General features: G+C 38.8%; 1 protein-coding gene across 1 annotated transcript in view; it reads right to left on the reverse strand.

Moving 5' to 3' along the window:
- The window catches only part of LOC120522910, a 58,910-nt gene extending 46,356 nt beyond the window's left edge, over positions 1 to 12,554 (reverse strand). Inside the window, exon 1 of the mRNA XM_039743687.1 lies at positions 12,305 to 12,554. Coding sequence (XP_039599621.1) covers positions 12,305 to 12,365 — 61 coding nt within the window. The 5' untranslated portion in view covers positions 12,366 to 12,554. The remainder of the gene's footprint in view (positions 1 to 12,304) is intronic.
- Between the last annotated feature and the right edge of the window lie 8,550 nt (positions 12,555 to 21,104).

Below are 21,104 nucleotides of genomic sequence, written 5' to 3' on the forward strand. Positions count from 1 at the left end.
AAAAAACATTATTCCCATATATCTGCTTGGTACATTTAAAAAAAAATATATATATATATATATATATATATATATATATATATATATATATATATATATATATATATATATATATTTACCAATCTTAGTTTTCAAATTTCTTTATTGTTCCTAAAACAAAGAACTTGAGAAATAACAGTTTACTTAGTTGCAGCCACTGTGTGTCCCCAGGACCGAGGTTGGGAAACACTGGATTGGATGATAACATACATACAAGACCGCAAGACAAGCACATTAGTGAGTCTTCATTGTTTGTTAATTTATTTTTATTTTTAAAATTGTATTTTTCTTTTAATTATATTATTCTCAAACAAACAAAAAAAATGGCCAATGCCATTTCAGCTATGTTCACTAGTTCTCTCTAAAGGTAGATAGATAAACAAATATAGACTGACAAATGACAGGGGGTGCCTTTGAGCCATCTTGAAACCCAAAAAAATTCTAACAAAGTTTATGAAGAACATCAATAAATGGACTTTGCCTTAGAAAATATCTTGGTATTTTGTGTTTGTTAATTATTTTTATTCTTCTTGTTTTGTACTTTAAACTTTATAGTTCTACATCTTCATTTTGCTGTTTGATGTTTTTGCTTCTTCTTTTTCCGGCCATTTTGAAACATTTACTTTCTAAATTCTTTCTATGATTATAACTGCTGAGATATGCTAATTCTTGTTTATAATTTCTGGTATTTTATTTATTCACTCATTTTTCTCTTTAAATACTAATATACAGTATAATTATATTATATGCAACATTGCATGGACATTGGGGATTGTGCCTCTGGATTGGCAGACCGGGGTGGTAGTCCCCCTCTTTAAGAAAGGGGACCCGCATGCCATGTTCCAGTTACAGAGGGCTCACACTTCTCAGCCTCACTGGAAAAGTCTATTCGGGGGTCCTGGAGAGGAGGGTCCATCAGATAGTCGGACCTCGGATTCATGAGGATCAGTGTGGTTTTCGTCCTGGTCATGGAACATTGGCACAGCTCTACACTCTTAGCAGGGTCCTGTAGGGTGCATGGGAGTTTGCCCAACCAGTCTACATGTGTTTTGTGGACTTGGAAATGGTGCTCGACCATGTCCTTTGGTGAATCCTGTGGGGGTACTCCGAGAGTATGGGGTACCGGACCCCCTGATAAAGGGCTTTTCGGTCCCTGTACAACCGGTGTCAGAGCTTGGTCCGCATTGTTGTCCAGTGAGAGTTGGACTCCACCAGGGCTGCCCTTTGTCACCGATTCTGTTCATAACTTTTATGGACAGAATTTCTAGGCACAGCCAGGGCGTTGGGTTTGGTGGACTCAGGATTGGGTCACTGCTTTTTGTAGATGATGTTGTCCTGTTTACTTCATCAGGCCATGACCTTCAGCTCTCTCTGGACCTGTTCGCAGATGAGTGTGAAGCGGCTGGGATGGGAATTCGCATCTCCAAATTTGAGACCATGGTCCTCAGCCGGAAAAGGGCGGAGTGCCCTCTCAGGGTTGGGAGCGAGACCCTGCCCCAAGTGGAGGAGTTTCTCGGGGTCTTGTTCACGAGTGAGGGAAGAATGGAGAGTGAGATCGACAAACGGATCGGTGCGGCGTCCACAGTGATGCGGGCTCTGCATCGGTCTGTCGTGGTGAAAAAGGAGCTGAGCCTTAAGGCAAACCTCTCAATTTACTAGTCAATCTACGTTCCTACCCTAACCTATGGTCATGAGCTATGGGTAGTGACCGAAAGAACGAGATCGCGAATACAAGCGGCTGAAATGAGTTTCCTCCACAGGGTGTCTGGGCTTTCCCTTAAAGATAAGATGAGAAGCTCAGTCATCCAGGAGGGGCTCCGCATCGAGAGGAGTCAGATGAGGTGGCTCGGGCATCTGATCAGGATGCCTCCTGGACGCCTCCCTGGTGAGGTGTTCCGGGCACGTCTAACCAGGAGGAGGCCCCAGGGAAGACTCAGGACACGCTTGATGGACAATGTCTCTTGGCTGGCCTGGAAACACCTCGGGATTCTCCTGGAAGAGCTAGAAGAAGTGGCCGGGGAGAGGGAAACCTGGGCATCTCTACTCAATTTCCTGCCCCCGCGACCCGATCTTGGATAAGCGGAAGAGGATGGATGGATATATATTATAAATTATATCTATATATATTTTTTATTATATTTTATATAATATTAATACGGTGGAGCAATTTAAAAAAACTGCTAAAAACCCATTATTTTAAAAGGGCTTTCTTATAGCTTCATTTTAGTGTAACCCTGGTATTCTGTATATGCATTCAATTATTGCTTTTTTTTTAATCATGGCTCCGTGAGCCATGCAAACACCTACTTTCTCTGCTGTTCTTTTTCCGGCTTTCTGTGGTGGTGATCTGCGCCACCACCACCTGATCAAAGCACCATACAGTTCCTACATTGACGAACTGAAAGTCAGAGGTCCACGTGACCATCATTGTCTAATTCTTCCACATGAAGCCTGAAAACCATGAGGACTGATTTAGATCATTTATGTTAAGTAGAATGCCAAGTGAGAGCTGGGTGGTCTCATGGCCTCAGAACCCCTGCAGATTGTTTTTTTCTTCAGCTCTCTGGAGTTTTTTTTTGTTTGTTTTTTCTGTCCTCCCTGCCATCGGACATAACTTTATTCTTTGTTACTTAGTATTGACTAATCTTATTTTTGTATTTTTCTTTTTCTTTCTTTATCTTGTAAAGCACTTGAAGCTAAATATTTTGTATGAAAATGTGCTATATAAATAAATGTTGTTTTTATTGTTTTAACATATTGTATATTAATTTAAGCTATAGTTTTTGTATGAGACTATGCTACAAAAAAATTTTGATATTTTGGAACTGTGGTTCTGAACACTTGTTTTATTTGTTTACTAGATTATATCAAATTAAATTATTAAAGTATTGTGTTGGGCAAAGAACTGTCATGGTTTTGGCATTTCCCTTTGGGGACTATTTATAACCAAAAGCCACCTCCAAACCGCAAGCAAAACCATTATGGCTACAAAGAGGACAGTCAGTGGAGCCAGATTAGAGTTTATTAACATGCCAAAGCTGATATCAGTTCTGTGAACTTACTAAAATTAATAAATACAATAAAGAAGATGAAATCAGCTTCTGGAAGTTGTGAAAATTAATAATGAAATTGGGAAAACAGTTGTGACTATAATGTATTTACCTGATGTGTTATATCAATATGAGTCATCTAATGAAATGGGATGTTTAGCCATTACAAAAGAGCAGTTAACTGCAGTAATAGAAAATCTTAAGGTGAGACTTCATTCTCTCCAGCCTTTAGTTTCACATTCCCAGGACACAGAAAAGACATTCAGGTTTTGTTACTGCCATTCACTCTAGCAGGTGATCATCCAGTCTTCCTGCCTGCAACCCCAAGTTTGGAGTCCCGCGGGGCAAATTGAGACAAGGTTGCTCCTATACTTCAGTCATCAATGTTTCCTAAGGAAGAAGCCTTGCTGTTATAGTTAGCGATGTCTGAAATTCACCCTTTAAGGTATTGGTTTCATGAGGCTTTCACAGAAACTTTGCAGTAACTTTAATTTTATGAACATTTTTTCCCTTCCTTTTGCTATCTAATTCAGCTACACATACCTATAATGTGACACCAGTCTTCCTATCCTACATATTCTCAGAATGTGGGATGAAACCAAAGCACACTCAGAATAAAATAAAGGAAATTCATACCTTAATTACTGTGTCACATCAGATCAGAATACAACTTTAGCACAGGCTATAGATATCTAATTACTTCTTGAAATGCAAAACTATAAAAAGGAAGACAAATACACTACTTTACAAGCAAGACAAAGCAATTCTAAAATAAAAAGAACTCCAAAATGAGCCTGTCTACTATCTGCCTTGTTGCCTTTGCTTTCTGCTTGGCACATATTTCTCCTCATTTATTATACTGGAATCATGGAGAAACACGGCCTGGGCTCTGCTTTGTTATCTCCATGGAAAAATAACAATTGGTTTCCAAGTAGACTTTTTTACTGACAGTGATAGAAATATTGAAAGTGATAGAAAGAGTTAAAAAATTTAAAGAAAAAAAGCTATCTACAAAATGTACTCTCTTTAAACCATAGAATATGACGTCTCTCCAAAGGTCCTCAACCAAAATATAATTGTGGCTAAAATACTAAAGGACTGTGACAGTGTGATCAGTGTTGATCCCAGAAATTCCAAAAAGACCCTTTCCTGTTCAAATATTTCCAACTCACTGTTAGCAAATATTAAAAAGACCCAAGACAATGCTTTAACTAACAGTCAAACATCTTCTGCCATGGCCGGCTTTAGGCATCATGCATTAGCTTGTGTGTCCCCAAAGAACCATTTTTGTGCCCCAGAAATATCTATTAATACAGCTCTTTCCACATTTTGCCTAAAATGCATTCAATATTTTATGATAAATAAGCGTATGCTGGTGAACGTTGCACAGTAACCAGTGCAGATGGAATATCTTTCTATGGTCTGTTGTTTAATGTCTAAGTATGTTCTCAGTAGCTAAATGAAAAAGTAAATAGTCTTATGTTGTTCTGTTTGGTTTAAAATGTCTGACATTGCAACTGATCTGTTAAAATTACTTATAGTTCAATTTATAAATAACATTTTCAAAAGTCTGTGGTAGACGGCCGGGACCCTTGCCCAGCCGGGACACCTGTGTGATGGAAGGACTGGTGGAGAGAGCAGGATGAACATTATCTCCCCCGGGACGCTACAGGGCTGATGTAGCTTCATGGATTCCCAGAGGGTATGCTATGCTGGGAGTTGGAGTTTGCTGCAGCCCTGTTGGGTTCTGTGGATGTTGGCAGGGTTGGCAGAGCCCTTCATGTAAGGAATGATGCCACACCCGTAAATGCTGCTGAAGGAGATCACCAGACACCTGGAGCATTTCTGGGTACTTTATAAAAGGAGCCAAATGCCACTACTCTGAGAACCAGAGTCGGGAGGAAGAGGGACATTACTTACCAGGAGGAGTACAGATGGACTGAGAGAAAGAAAGAAAGAAAGAAAGAAAGAAAGAAAGAAAGAAAGAAAGAAAGAAAGAAAGAAAGAAGTTTGATTTTGTGCTGTATTGTACTTGGGACTGTGCTGTGCAGATGGGAAAGCGTTTCCCACGAGAAAAACATAAAAACGTGTGTGCTGAACTTGTGTCCTGTTTCTGTCTGTGTTGGGTTTGGGCAGCTGGAGCTCCCCCAGCAAGCGTATTTTTCTATTTGAAGAATTTGTTTATCATATTATTTAAATGCAAAGATACATCTATTTAATTCTGGAAAATGTTGAAAAAATCATATGTGTAAAATCAGAGATTATAGAAAATAAAACATGACCTTTATTGAAATATTTGACTGAGATCTGACTGTTCTGTAAATATGAGGAAATTACACTGAAATAGCAATATTATACTTTACAATACCCGAAAAAGACCACTCTAGGATGTAGTCAATGATTTATACAGAACGTGCTAATAAAAAAATAAATTATTAATATTAACTTGATGTCTTTAGTTACAGAGACGTATTAGTACTAATGCACACTACTCCGTTATTATCCAAGCCCGACATTCATATATGTGTTTGGAGGTTGCTGTTTTTATATTTACATTTTCTTGAACTTCTGTAAGTAAGCCTTTCTCTACAATGTGCACTGTGTGTATAATTGTATGTGACAGATATAATTTGATTTGGCTTGATTGGTATTCTTGGAGATTCTTGGTTTCACAAGCTTTTATGTTTTATTATTTTTCTTTTGGAACTTTAGCATGACGTCAAGAGAGATAGCCATAGGAGAGATTGGCCAAAACCATAACTTGAGGCCTTGACAAAGTTAATTAGAAGGTTGAAACACAGTAACAATTAAACCTGACAAAGCAGGTCTGACTCTGTGCTGGCTACTTAGAATTCTAACTTATCTTAGCAAAAAGTAGTTTTTATAATACCAGTCAATGATACAGTATGTGGAGCTGTATGCCGAGTTCAGTGGGTGGCATAGTCTTTCTTAGCTCACTTTGTGCTAGTCACTTTGTGATCTCATTTGCAACATTAGCCAAAGGTCTGACTATTTGTGTCTACAGATTGTATCAGTAAATCTGTGAATCAAACACGCTTCTTGTTTTCAGAAGGATTTCCCTACGATCTCTAGGGGGAGTGACCTTTAGGTTCAAGACTAGGTGTGGGTGAATTTCTTGGCTTCAAAGAGAGAGGATAAGCTTACTTGCTTCAAAAAGAGTGGATTAGTTTACTGACTCAAAAGAAAATAAGCAAATGCTTTGTTTTTCAAAAACAGTGTAGTCTACTTAAATCAGCATTCATTTTCAGTTACATGTTCTTTCCTCCTTATCTGGGCATGAATGCATTTGTCAGAGAGTAAGCAAAAGATCACAATGTTGTCTGAAGATTAACTTGAATACCATTTTTGGTGCCTTTCAGACTGCCATAATGTAAAGAGGTGTCACTTTATATTTGTACATCGCTGGTTATTAGATGAAAGTCAGAAAGCAAGGTGACAAAATGTTGGCTAAAGGCAGAGTTGCAGAATAGCTCAGGCACTCATATAGCGTCCTTCCTGAATGCAGGGGTTTGAGGCATTTGACCTTCTGCGCCTCTTTCAAGTCTGTTCTTTTAGCATAAGAAGTCCTTGTGTGTCACTGAAAAGGCACATATATTGGTAGGATGGGGGAGTTAACCCCCTGAATGTGCTACGTGGTAGCCTCCCTTTGATAAATCAACTATGCGCATATCTATGGGACATCCTGGGAGTTTAGTCCCATTGGAGAGCACTGCAGGGTGCTGTTGGTGCCACCAGAGGGAGCTACTTTTAGGGACTTCTGCCTGACTCAGAAGTGTTTCCTCCATGCATTGTTGTGGCACCACAAGTACTCCCAAGTCCAACATAAACAGAGCCCACCCAGCTCACTTGCATAAGCTGGAGTCAGGCCTGGAGGGACGGCAAAGCTCACTCAGGAGTGGCAGAGAAAGAAAAGAGAAGAACATCAAAGTATATTTGATTACGGAACAAGAAATCCATTTTACATACTTTCTCAAATAAAAGAACTAGCTACATGAAACCAGGGGTTGTGTGTTGTGTAGTTGTATCTGGGGATTGGGGTTCTGAGACACAGTATAAAGCTGAAATATTTAGGATGTACATGCATTTTCTGGAGGCTATCCTGCCAGCATCAGGCACAAACCTAAAAGCAATGGATGCCATCTCCTGTCCAAGGCACATACACACACACATACACACTCTCATTTATGCAAGACTAATCAACTAACCTGGAAAACCTTGGCGTACTGGGGAAAGAATTCAGGTTCAAGAAGTGAATGCAAGAAAATACTAGAGAAAATTGGGAGAATTCCTGTCATAACATAATAAAGCAAAATATTTTACAGCCACTGTTATTACCAATTTGTGACCAGTAGGGGCTCAGATTGTACAAAAGAAACAAAAAAGGCATTGGAGGAAATAATTTACAGGAAAAATGCCCAAATGTGTTTAAAAAATCGAAGAGAATCAAGTTAGATTTCCTATGCCAAAAAAGTCTAATGATGAACAATATTGCTTCAAATAATAAAAGATGTTTCATTCTGTCACCTACCATTATAATGTGCTTATTTTGTTTATAATTTAAAGGAGCCTGTCTATACTGATATTTCTTATATAATAGCTTATATATATTTTTTTCTTTTTTTTTTTACCAATTAAATATATTGGGAAATAAAAGAAGTGATAATAAAGTATGGGGAAATTATTTTAAAAAATATATTAAGTTACATGCTTATAGTAAATGTCTGCAAACCTGTTACCCAGAAAGACACCAATTGGGTTAGAACTGTTCATTTGTTGAACAACTAAAATATATAAGAGAAGATAAAGTTAAGGAATAAATCATACACAAAAAAAAGATAACCAAAATAATAAATGTGATGCACATCGGTGTCATTTGTAATTTATCTGAGCTAACTGCCAGTCTTTAGAATTAAAACTTTGAAATGTTTCTACCTCCTGGCCTTACTTTTCCACAGGTCAATGGCCCCTTCATCCTCCTTTCCAGGAAAGCCTTTGACTCTGCTCTTCTCCCAACTCTAAGCTTGTCTGATGGAGAATGAGGAGGCTTTTATAAGACTATTCCTGTGGATACCTGTGGCACCACTCCTGTCTCCCAGGAAGCACTTTTGGGTCACCTTCATTCTGTACACCTCCAACTATAAATATAACACCATGTCATGTCACCTGCAGACATTTTCAGAATTTCCAGAGGTTTGTTTCTTGATGCAGAAATAACTGTCTTCAAATTAACATCAGCAAAACAAAGAAACTGGTTGTTGAATTTCACTAGCTCAAACAGCCTTTATGTCTGGTTACTGTTTTGGGAGTATTTGGGTGGGGGGGGGTCTACGTCAATGACAGGCTGGAATGGTTATTTAACACAGGAAAAGGAAAGAGAAGGTTCTATTAACTGAGAAGACTGCATTCTTTAATATGGGAAGTGACATTGTTCACATGTCCTGCAACTCTTTGACAGCCTTTATGATTTTATGTTCTGTGGTGTGCTGGGCTGGTAACATTTATACATATATTTTTTAAAGTATATTTCTACCAATAATAATATATTTGAAAAGATGTTACAATTGTCATATGCGGCTGGGGGTGGAACTCAGCCGGCACGCCTGGGGGGACCGGAGGAAGGCTGGTGCCTCTTCCCGACCACGAGGGGGCGACCGCCCTGGTTTTGTTGGTGGCCTCGGGTAGGGGGCTTGGAAGCCCAACCCTGTAGGGGCCCATGGCCGCCACCTGGTGGCGCCCCGGTGCCTGAAGAACCCTGGAGCCCACCACTTTTGCCACACCCAGAAGTGCTGGGGGGAAGAAGAATGGGGACACCCAAAGGGCTTCCGGGTGCGCAGCCGGCACTTCCGCCACACGGGGGCGTGTCCAAGGAGGAGTGCTGGGAAACAGCTGGAGCCCATCCGGGGTGGTATAAAATGGGCCGCCTCCCTGCATTCGAGAGCGGAAGTCGGATGGAAGAGGACGGAGCTGGAGAGAGTACTGGAGGCGGCCAGAAGGAAGGCTTAAAGGACTGTGTGAGAGGCCCGGACTTTTGAGGAATCAGTGCTGGAGGCACTGGGTTGTGCACTGGACTTGTAAATATTGTATATAGTTGTGGTGAATAAATGGGTGTGTTGGGTGAACAAACGTTGTCCGCCTGTCTGTGCCCGGGTCCCGTTCCACACAATATACTTCAAGAATAAATTACTACAATATCTGAATTTTACAGTGTACTGAAATACACTGTAAAAATATGTAAATTATTGCCATTTTTCTATGTTGCAATATATTTCCAAACTATAAAAATATTTTTCACAATATATTTTAAAATATCAGGAAGAATATTCTATAAAGCATATATATTGCAGAACACTTTTAAATGTACTCTAAATTCAATATTCTATGCACTATATTTTACAGTATTTATTGTCACACACATGTGCTTGGGAGACAACTCCAGGGCTCATCTAATGGTAATTACACCTCGAGTTGAGGATTGGCTTCTCCTCTCATTTCTCCTGCATAATCGGCGATGTTCTGCACCCCTGAGTTCACCTCTTCCTCCTCACCTGCCTTTTAACTGGCTACACCGCCACCTTGTCTCAGCACATGTTCTGGCTTGCCTTTGAAAAGATGTTATCATGTTTCTTTAAAATTACTTTATTAGTTTTTGCAAATCAGTTATATAGGGATCATTGGCTGGTGCCCCAAACCTTTATGGTTCCCCTGCTTGTTTATTACAATATATATTAACATTCCACTAATGGAAAATTTGCTTAGGGACAGATGTACGGGTATTATAAATATGTTTATAGTTAAAATTATTAGCCTGAAAATAGACATTTTTTATCATTCTAAACTAATACTGAAGAGATAGCAATCTGCTATCTTTTTTTAAACATAGTCAAAAAATATCAAGCTTATAATATGCAGGCTTCAGAGTGGATTATATCACTTCCTGCATGTGCTGACACCAATAAATTGGAGTAATTGGGAAGCAAGTGTTTAATTTTTCCAGAAACACGGGGCTGGGCACACAGTATTTAATATGTCTTACATACAATTTATCTACAAATATGTTTCTTAAAATACTTTAAGATAAATGAATGTTTGATTCTATGTCAAATATGATCTTAAAAATACATATTTGCATTTTACATTACATTACAACATATGTACAAATATTTGGGGTATGTTGCTGTGTATTTCATTTTTGTAAGGAAATTTACTCCAGGCATAAATAAAATGCTATCTATCTATCTATCTATCTATCTATCTATCTATCTATCTATCTATCTATCTATCTATCTATCTATCTATCTATCTATCGCCAAATAAATGGATTTTGTGGACGCACAGGGTAGGGCACCAAAGCGGCTGACACTCCCAAGCTCTGCTCTAAGTATCCAGCACCACAGGCAGCAATGAGGTTTATTCGAATGACTTCGTAAAAATACAAACAATGATGTTATAACGATCAACATTAACTCGTTTGATGTTTGATGCCCTAACAATGAAGAAATTGCTACAGTCACAAATGTAAACCTGCAAATGTCAACTCATGTGGAAATTATAACAGTTGCCTTGGCTACCCTAACAGTAGAGATCTATATGACATAAAATAAATTATTGGTATATATAACATTTAATCTTATGATGTACAATTTTTCAGCATTGCTTTTGATAAACAGATACACATATGAGCTGATGACATTAGTTTTAGGAGTATGAGACTTTAAAACAGCCAAAGTCTATTTTTCTTTCTTTTTTTCTCAATCAACTACCTATTTGCTTACCATTACAGATAATCAAATATCAAATTAGTCAGAAATTAAATCCATGAATAAAGAAAAAAAATGTGAAGGTTATTTACAGGCTGAAAGTTTCTATCCATAGTCTATAATGTTACTGAACAGCTAATTTTAAAGTTAATCCTGGATTAACATTAATTCTATTCAAGTCCATTGGAACCACTGACACCCAATTAGACCTCACTGCAGTGCTGAGAAGTCATGTCAGAAGTGGTCTTCATGGAAGAGTTGCTGCCAAAACAGCATTCCTCCAAAGTGGAAACAAAGCCAAGAGACACACCAATGTTCATAATAACTGGGGACCTGAACAACGGCGGCAGGCACTCCAGACTGACAAGTCCAAATTTGAAATTTCTGGCTCAAACAGGAGGCAGATTGTCCATAGAAGAGCAGGACAAGGATGCTCAGTATTTGTATGACATGCAAGGTTTAAAAGTAGAATTGCACATTTACAAATAAATGAGATTGAATGTTATCACTCTGCGGTGGGTTGGCACCCTGCCCAGGATTGGTTCCTGCCTTGTGCCCTGTGTTGGCTGGGATTGGCTCCAGCAGACCCCCGTGACCCTGTATTCGGATTCAGCGGGTTAGAAAATGGATGGATGGATGTTATCACTTGACTTCACTATACTATCATAAACACATTTTACTGGTCATTTTTAATTTTTTGTTTCTTATAAGCATTTAGCTTGAGTTTACATTATCTGTCTAAATGCAAGAAAATTAGATTTTTTAAGTTGCTGTGCAATTTCTTGTTCCTTATTGCGAAATAAATAATGATAAAAATAATATGCTTTTTAGGCAGTGTTTTGTTTTAAAGCAGCACTATCCGTGATCCATGTGCAGTTAGAAAGGTTTCTTCGGTTTCTTTGGTATACCCCATAGTTAATTGGAAATGAAAATCTTCCTGGTGTGAATGAATGGAGGTGAGTGGACCTTGTGATGAATTGACATGACATCCCATCTCCAATGTCAGGGAGCGATTTCAACTTTCCACATCCGTAAAGTCGAATGAAGTGTTATCAGTACAAGGACAGAAAAACAGTAATTAAAATATTCTCCAGTATGAGTGATTATAATAATAATAATAATGGATTTATAAAGACACTTTAGAACAACGTCATCTATAGTTATTTCATAATATTGAAACCATTTGCATGAATTGCAGTGAACTGATATCTCTTCCTTAACTAATTCCTGCCTTGCTTGAAATGCTGCTGGATGAACACTAAAATGAGGATCAGCAAGTCTCTTTTGGGGCCCATGTTTTAAATGCTATTACTAGAATAAATCAACTTCTACAATTGTTAGGTAGGCAATAATTAAGAAGCATCTTAAAGCATTTCCACTCTGTGGTTCATGCAAAAATGCAAACTGACTGAGTGAATAAGCAATGTTTCTCCTTACCTGAAATAGTGCACAACAGCTTGATGACATGAACCATCCATTTCCAAAATCTGACATTCATTGTGGCTGCTTGGCCAGAGAATGCAGTTTGAGTCACGCTGTTTTAAACAAGATGCATTAAAAAGGAAGTGGTTAATCTAAAAAGAACTTTGGTCACACCAATCTTATATCTGTAGTTTTAACCATTTCATTAAAAAAGGTTTCAGCTTCTTCTTTTTTTTAAAATAAACTATACAAACATAGATTTCAAATGCTTTATAATTAAAGGCAAAGGTTAATTCCTTTAAACCCTAACGTGACGAGCTACTCAGCTACCTATAGACTCTTTTCTTTCAATGCTGGGATTCCCATTACGCATGACTGTTCACAGTCACTTTAAAACACGTCAGGTAAGGAAGTGGGTTGCATATTTCACATAGTTAAAAACAATAAATCTACACAAAAGTATAGCAAGTAGAAGCACAGGCAGGAGACCATTTCTGTATTTTCAGAAGATGACTATCTTCAGTTCAGATATGAGCAATCTATCTCTCTTATTTCGCTCACCAATATTAATATCTCTGGATGAGAGGATAGAGCAAAAAAAAAAAAATGCACACACTTGATGTTGCTGGCCTTCTAAATTACCCTGAGTGTTTGTACAAGAACCTCTCTCCTGAACTATAGGAGGGTGTACTGTGCGCCTACACTAGTCATATAGTGGGTAATAATACATTATAATAATTTATTTAAGGTCTCACTTTTACCCAAACTAACTTACAAAACACAAACATATGTCATTGAGTTTTACAGTACTTCTGCAGTGGGGTCTCTGGAAGAGATTAAATCAGCACACTTGTGGAGTATAGTTTAAGTCTGTGTCAAAATTAATAAAGCATTTAGAATTCCTACACTTTTGCTCTGATTAATTGTTAAGTATACAAATGTAATGTAAATGTTCAATTTACTTAAGCAGAAAAAAGTTTATTAGCCCATGAGGCTTAGTAAATTGTAAGAATAACATTCAGTGCTTATTGTTGAGACCCAATGAGGCCCCGGGCAGGTCATTTAATTCACCATTGTTCCTACTTTATAAACATGTTCACAGTTATACTGTGCCTATGAATGGTATGAAGCAATGCATCAAAGAGTCTATTAAATAACAAACTGCAGATGTACTGAAGTTTCACATTAAAAACAACAGACAGCTATCCAGAGCCACCCATTCCTATATGCTGATCATACATTGCATGTTGGGCATGTAGAGGACCGATGGGGGCAGGCCAGCAATTCAGGAACTCCACGGGACAGCCAATTGGTTTGCACTTGGTTTACGTGACTTGAGTCAGATAACTCTTCCGACAATCCTAATCTTAACTATAGTGTAACCGGGCATATTGCGTAATTTCACTGAAGTTTATGTAATTATGGGGGACTGTAAGTTGTTTAAAGGGCAGTTTTAGGCACAAGGCTCATTAGCGTGGAGTTGTAAGGTTCACTGTTGGCAGTTACTTAAATGACAAAAAGAGGAAAGACATGAGGTAGTAGGAGATGATATCGGTGTTGTTTGGAAGGAAAATGTGGAGCAAAACATGGCAGGTATATGTGGTACAGTAGTTAGGGTATTATCTCATCTAGGAAGACCAGGTAGGGCTCATTGAATGGTTTACTCTCCCTGTTTGTCAATATTTGCACCTAACTGATTACCCTCCATTTTTTGTCTATTGTTTTTATTAATTAATTTATGATGGACAATTTCGCCAGGACATTGGGGTAAACTCTGCTCTTTATGAAAGGTACCCAGGAGAGTCAGGACTTTGGGTTTATATCTTATTGGAAGGATGGTGCCATATTTACAGCTAAGTGTCACCATCACTACACCGGGGCATTGGGATCCCCACACAGACTACAGCGTAAGTACCCCATGCTGCCCACACCAACACTTCTTCCAGTAGTAACTCAAGCTTTTTTTTTAGTTAGTCTCCCATACGAGTACTGGCTTGGTCCACACATGCTTAGCTTCAGGTGGATTACCTGTTCTGAAGCAGAGTTGGTATGGCTGCTGACTTAAAATACACCCAATTCATTTAAATACATCTCATCATTTAATCCACCAGTAACACAGGAATTTTTTTGGTGCTAGGAAATGACACGAAAGCCTTTAAACAAGCACTAAAGTGTGAAACTGATGAAACATCATGTACAATAAAAAAATACATGATCCATTCACTAACTTCATTAGATGAAGTTGGGTGTAACACAGCTAGGTAGTAATGAACCCTGCATAGGTTGCCAGTAAAGACAAGCATTTCAGAAAGCACATTTGAGCTGATAGACCTTACAAAGCCTATTGTACTGTACATCACTTCACATCTCGTGATCATATTCACAATGATCTCACTGTTTGTGCTGTTTCACAGGGCTTCAAAGATACTATTCAATGGAAAACAGAAGGAGCTGAGCTTATTCTCACCCTGGGATCACACATTTCTCTGTGTCTTGATGACTGACTAACTTTTTAATGTCTTACTCAATCTTCACATCTACTCTCACTTGTTCTCCTTTCATCTCCTCTGGCTTTGTTCCCTCGTTCTCCTCTTGTTATCTTCTCTTTTCTTTAGAGTTGCATGTCTGATGCAGGATATACAGCCAAATTGTGTCTTTCACCTTCTTTTCTTTTCAGCATGGAAATAACCATTAGCCTTGTTTTTTCCTTAGCATCCAATATGTTTAGCTGATTAGTGACAAATGCCTTTAAAGACCAATTACAGGTATTTTATTAGTTTATTGTTCATGAGTTGTACCTTCTATAAGACTGGGATAGTTCCTTTTTCTGTCTGCTATTTAACAATGTGTGCAGACATTTACATTTAACAGATTTTCAAATCATCTTATTAGACAGTTGTAGCTCTTTTTGTACTACCTTATCAAAAGTTGAAACTGGCCATCCATTGTTAAAGTTTGTAAGGGTTTGTTAATGTAAGTAAATAAACTTTACATAGAAAGAGTTATCTTATTATCGTCTGTAATTTCTTAGAAATGGCTTGGGCACTTCTGAGTATACGACATGGTTAGCTACTGTAAGAATCTAAAAGGTAAAATGATCAGAAGCATTTTGTGTGAGTTTAAATTTTGTATGTTACAGAAATGTAAAGGTAAGGCGGAAGACATTAAGTAGAAGTGTTACCTCCTGTTGAGTGTCGTGAGGAATTAATTAGGTATGGTTCTCTAGCGGTTTTCTGTGTATGTGTGGGCTGAGGAAAGAAGGATGTAAACTGATGTAACAGCAAAGCCATAGCTCATAAAGATCACATTGCACATAAAATGCTCCACCACTAATCTGATGAATACTGTCTTCTTGCAAAACAAGTGGTGCTTTAGAGGGCATCATGCCTTTGATGTGTTTATACCTGAGCATTTAGCTTGCATTTAGTTGCAAGCCTGCAGGTGAATTTGGTGAAATAAGAAAAGTAAAGAACTCTAAACAACTGTACATAGTTATAAATACATAAATATTTGAAATACTCAAGTTCCACTTAATGCAGAAAAAAGGCTTCCATTCTTTTCATGGCAGAGTCAATCACATTTCAAACATTGGGTCATCACTAGGAGATGTTTAGAACATCTCAGCTCTCTTTTATCTATTTGGAGGCACTCTAGTTCTTCTCTTCCATCTGTTAAATGGCTAATTTTTACACTTTGCATCTGTGATCCTGTTCTGTCAGTCAGTCAGAGCACACAGTTCTGACCACTGATGAGGGGAATGGGGGCATGCAGGGTTTAATAAATTTCATGAGAACAATCTGTTGTACAAAAACACATCCTTTAGAGGAAACCAATTCCCTTTCACCCAGTGAACTGCAGCCCACTCTTTTCAAGAACAGAACTGAAATCAAAATTATTAGCTCTCATGTGTTTTCTCACTGAGCAACAAATTGCTGAAGAATGTACTGAGATTCAGCCCTAAGACTTGAAGAATAACATCATTCTCTAGAAGAAGAGATGCTAACACAAATGACCCAAAATGTATATTTTCCAGACTTTTAAAGCAACTTGATGTAATGACCATGACATTCACAAATCAAGCTTAAAACAAGATGTAACTTTCTCCCATTCAGCAAAAGGGACCCAATGTCAAATAGAAGCAACCCAAAATCTTACTATCTGCCCAAAGCTTTTAGCATTTTATTTTATGCATCCATTCTCACACTGTGAGGTTGGTCAAGAGTATCAAAGTAAATATCAAAGCAAAGACCCGGTCCGTCTGCTTTTTAAGTTCCAGCCAACCGCTTTGAATTGTAGGATGGAGTTGAACAGACCAGGAGATGCATATGCATTTCAAAAACTGTGATGTGACTTATTATCAGTCAGTGAGTCAGTCATTTTCCAACCCGCTATATCCTAACATAGAGTCACGGGGGTCTGCCTCAGTCAATCCCAGCCAGCACAGGGAGCAAGGCAGGAACAACTTATCAAAAACTCTAAAATGGGAGCAAATCCATAAGCAAAGTCTAAATGAGAAATGTCAAAAACCATTGAATTAAAGTATCAATTGTCACCATAAACAAGACAAGACATGGCAAGAAATTGAAATGCTATGAGTTGTCCATCAGAAAGCTTTAAACATTATAAGCACAAGACTGAGTGAGGTCTGCTTTAAATCTGTACTCTCAGACACTGTACGGAGCACTGTGCAGAGTCATAAAGCGGAGTAACAGGGCTAAAAGTCCAAAATGGTCACATGATGCACTTAAAATTAAAAAATACAGAAATATTTACATTTATCCTAAACTAAATTAATAATACAAAACACATATGTAGAAATGTTCCTTGAGGTTATAACTCTCAAATGATCTATCACAGGGAATGGAACAAATTTAATTAACACAAAACACATTTCTGACAAGTTGTCCCAATTCACAAACACATGTAGTGTTTCAGGGATACATAACAACATCCTTACGTTTTAATCCCACAGCTGCAGACGAAAGTTATTGTATTAATTATGTGACATTGTCAGAACATACCTTGATCCAATCAAATCATATAAAATCAGCAATACTTTAACAGAAAATTATTAAAACGCTGTAAAACTAATAGTAGCAAAAACAGGAAACGTATTTTGAAAAGAGCCTTAAAGGCTAGAAAATGTATTCATAAAGAGTCCAATTGGAAGATATTTCCACAAGCATATGGGTGATGGTGAAGATGCGTCTTTTTAAGTCTTGGTGCAGAGATGATTCTGATTTTTGATCAGTTCTCTTAAGTTTTGCCAGTTTCTTTGGGAATGTAGATGTCTTGTCTGGGTGACAATCTTCTCTCTCCTGTTCTTATTTTCTATTTCTGTACAGAATACACTTAAAAACTTGCTTTGTGTACTATTAGATTTAACAATGATTACATGTATAATCAATAACCTTAACATCACTGCCATGTTTGCTTTACATCAGAGTTTACTTTTCCAGGCCATGACCCTTCTGATCCTAATCAAACCAGGCTAATAAATTTCACAAATATGACTAGTAAACTATTTTAGGACTCTAAAATAATGATCTAAAAGATACAGTTTTGGGTTTTGGAAATAAAACTTTGGTACTTAGTACACTACTTCATTTCAAAAATGCAATCATGTCCTAGTCCATTTGTAATAACAACTTCGTAATTAGACACCCCAAGCTGGTGAGGTTGGCTACATCTGACTTGCTTTTGAGATCTTGTTACTTGTACAACACTGCTCACCTACAGATTCGCTTCTTTTCTCTTTCATGCTTCCTCAGACTGCAATCCTGTCTCCCAATGAACCAATCTTGCCATGGCACAGGACAGTTTAAAATCCACCTTGATGTCATCCTGGACAAGATAGTCCTGATTAGGTCACTCCTGAATTCTGTGTGACCAGTGGCATATATCACTGTGGTATAGCTGGTCCACAGTATTCTCGGTAAGGGCCTATCCTCTTTAATAAAACCCTTGTGTGCATCCAGGTGTCCGTTTGTGTGTCTTCTGGTGAAGTGCGCATGCGTGGGGCCACACAGCACGTGTTCAGTCTCTTCCTGTGCATTCCCTGTGCAGAGAGAGAGACAGATACAGACACAGGCGCGTGCGAGTCACACACACACACACACAGGCGCGCACAAGTCACACACACACACAGGCGCGCACGTCACCACACACACACACGAGTCACACACACACATACACACTCACACACACGAGACACACACACGCATGCACACGCAAGACACACACACAGGCACGCGCGACAGACAGACAGACAGACACACACACACACACACACAGGTGAGAGACAGACAGACACACACACAGACATAGAGGCGCGCCCTTAAGAGACACACACTTGAGAGACACACACACGCAGGCCCACGAGAGAGACACAAACACACACACAGGCGCGCACGTGCATTGTTGCAATGTTACTTTTCTTGGTTGTTTATTAAATTACAGATTTTTCAAATGTTCATTTTTTCCCCTGTGCTTAAAACTCATTAAAAAAAGAGTTTTAGCGAGCGGGTCATAAGGCTATAGCGCAAATTCTTGCAGTGTTAGTTTTCTCTGTTGTTCAAGGTTTTCTTAGTGTTATTCAATGTTTTTACATTTAGTTTACTATTACGCTGTGCTTTCTATGGTATAGTTAGCTATATTTGTGCTTAAAAACTTAAAAAAATATATATGTACATACAGTTCATACAGTCTGGAACAGATTAATTGTATTTACATACAATCCTATGGGGGGAAATTACTTCAGTTCACGACCAAATCGGGTTAGAACCAGAGTTTTGAAACGAATTATGGTCATGAACCGAGGTTCCACTGTATTACTGTCAGACAAAATTACAGGCATTTTACGGAAATACAAACCAGTATTACTGAGAGAGAAAATTAAAGGCACACAATACAGTGACACATATTACAGCCACATACAAGGTCCCTTGCCATTTAATATAGACTGTTCATACAAATGTTTATGCACTACTGTTCTAGCGCCCGTTATTTTAACGGGCTTAATGTCTAGTTTAATCACCGCTCTCGCGGAGGCTTAGCAAGGGGGCATTGGGCCATAGCAAGCCGCGGGGCAATCCGCGGTGTGGCCAGTTCTCGCCGAGTGCACAGGTGAGGAACTGCCCACATCCGTGATTGCTCCCGTGGCTAATGTGCTACAGATGCTATGGCCCGTGGCATTATAAAAGAAGCGCAAGTCGGAAAATGGAAAAAAAAAAAGAAGGGAGATCGAAAAAGAAAAAGAAGTAAACGGAGGTTGGGAGCAGGAAGCAGGCGAGCAAATTGGTTCAGCAGGAAGCGGGCGAGTGCTCGCAGGCAGCTGAAGGCAGCCTGGGTGTTTGGCCAACACCTGGGAGAAGTGGTTGTGGTCGCCCCGCAAAGGTTTGTTTTGCAGGACGGGAGTGACCGGGAAGGTGCAGGACTCTCCGCGGAAGTTAGCGGGAGTCAGGACTTGGGACGCAGTGTCCCTAACGTGAGAGCCTTGGCCGTTAAGGGATTCCCAAGTTGCTGTCTGGAGGAGCCAACCGGAGCCTAGGATCGGTGAGGCAACTGACAGCAGTAGCAGGTGTAAAGAAGGTCAGCTGCAGAGAGAGAGCGTCTCCCTCGTTGCGGGGCCCTGATGGGTGAAGCAGGAGAGACGCTACTTTTAAACGAAGGCACCAGGTTTTCATTTGTTTTTAAAGACTGCTTCCTGAACGTTTTAACCTCGTTTTAAAGGATTGTTGTTTTTTCTATTGATTGTTTTTACATCCACGTTTTTCTTTTACGGATTATTTATTTATTGAAGAACTTTGGCACTGCACTTTATTTGAACACTGTTTCGTTGACTGTTTTAATAAAAGCACTGTTTCACCTTTTTTACCATCCCCTTGCTTACTTGTTGCCTCCACTCGGTGGACTAGCTCACTCGGTAACATTATCGACGGTGTTGTGTTGACGGGCTCCCGAATAGCGATGGGAGCGTGGAGCCGAACCCGCATCGTCACAATCACCGCTGACAGAACTTTGTTTCCTTCATGATCTTCAAGGCCCAGTGGTTATTATGGGTTATTAGCTGAAATCCATCATGCAAATTCAGCAACATTACATTTGAATGTTAATATTTTTTTCACAGAAATCTGTGAGATGCACAACTACAAAAAAAAAAACAAAAAAAGGCTTACGACTTAAGGGAATACTGTAATGGAATGTGTGTTTGCAATACAAGAACTTCAGCCTGGAACTGAATTTTTTTACAAGGCTTTTTTGGATTCCTGTTTCATTTTTTTAAAACAATGCATAAAATTTAGTATAAGCAAATAAGTACCTGAAAGAGGATGTGAAAATGAAAAGCAGAATTAGTTGTTACGGTCGTTGCTGAATTAAAAATAAACCATTTAAACTTGAACTACAGTTCATTGGGTACATGAAGAGATTAGAAAGAGTTATAGGTGAATAAATACAGAATGGCTCTTAGTAAACAAATATCATAGCGTAATATTGTCAAATCTACTTAATCCAATTCAGGATTGATGCTGTCAGAGTCTGTTTCAGCAGCATTAAGCTCAAGACCAAAAACAACTGACTTCTGCAAACGCTCACACAGGACCCATTTACAATTAGCAATTAAGAATGGCATTACCCACAAGCCATTAGGGCTGTGGAAGAAGAACTAGAGCACCCTGAAGTTAACTGACACATGGAATGTGGAGATGGTACATGGACAACAACTGGGGTAGGACAATGCTGGACCTGTGAAATATATGTGTCCAAAAAAGAAAGTGATAAAATTAACATGCCATATGGGTACAAAACACATGTA

The sequence above is a fragment of the Polypterus senegalus genome, chromosome 2 (genome assembly GCF_016835505.1).
Source record: "Polypterus senegalus isolate Bchr_013 chromosome 2, ASM1683550v1, whole genome shotgun sequence".
Lineage (NCBI taxonomy): Eukaryota > Metazoa > Chordata > Cladistia > Polypteriformes > Polypteridae > Polypterus > Polypterus senegalus.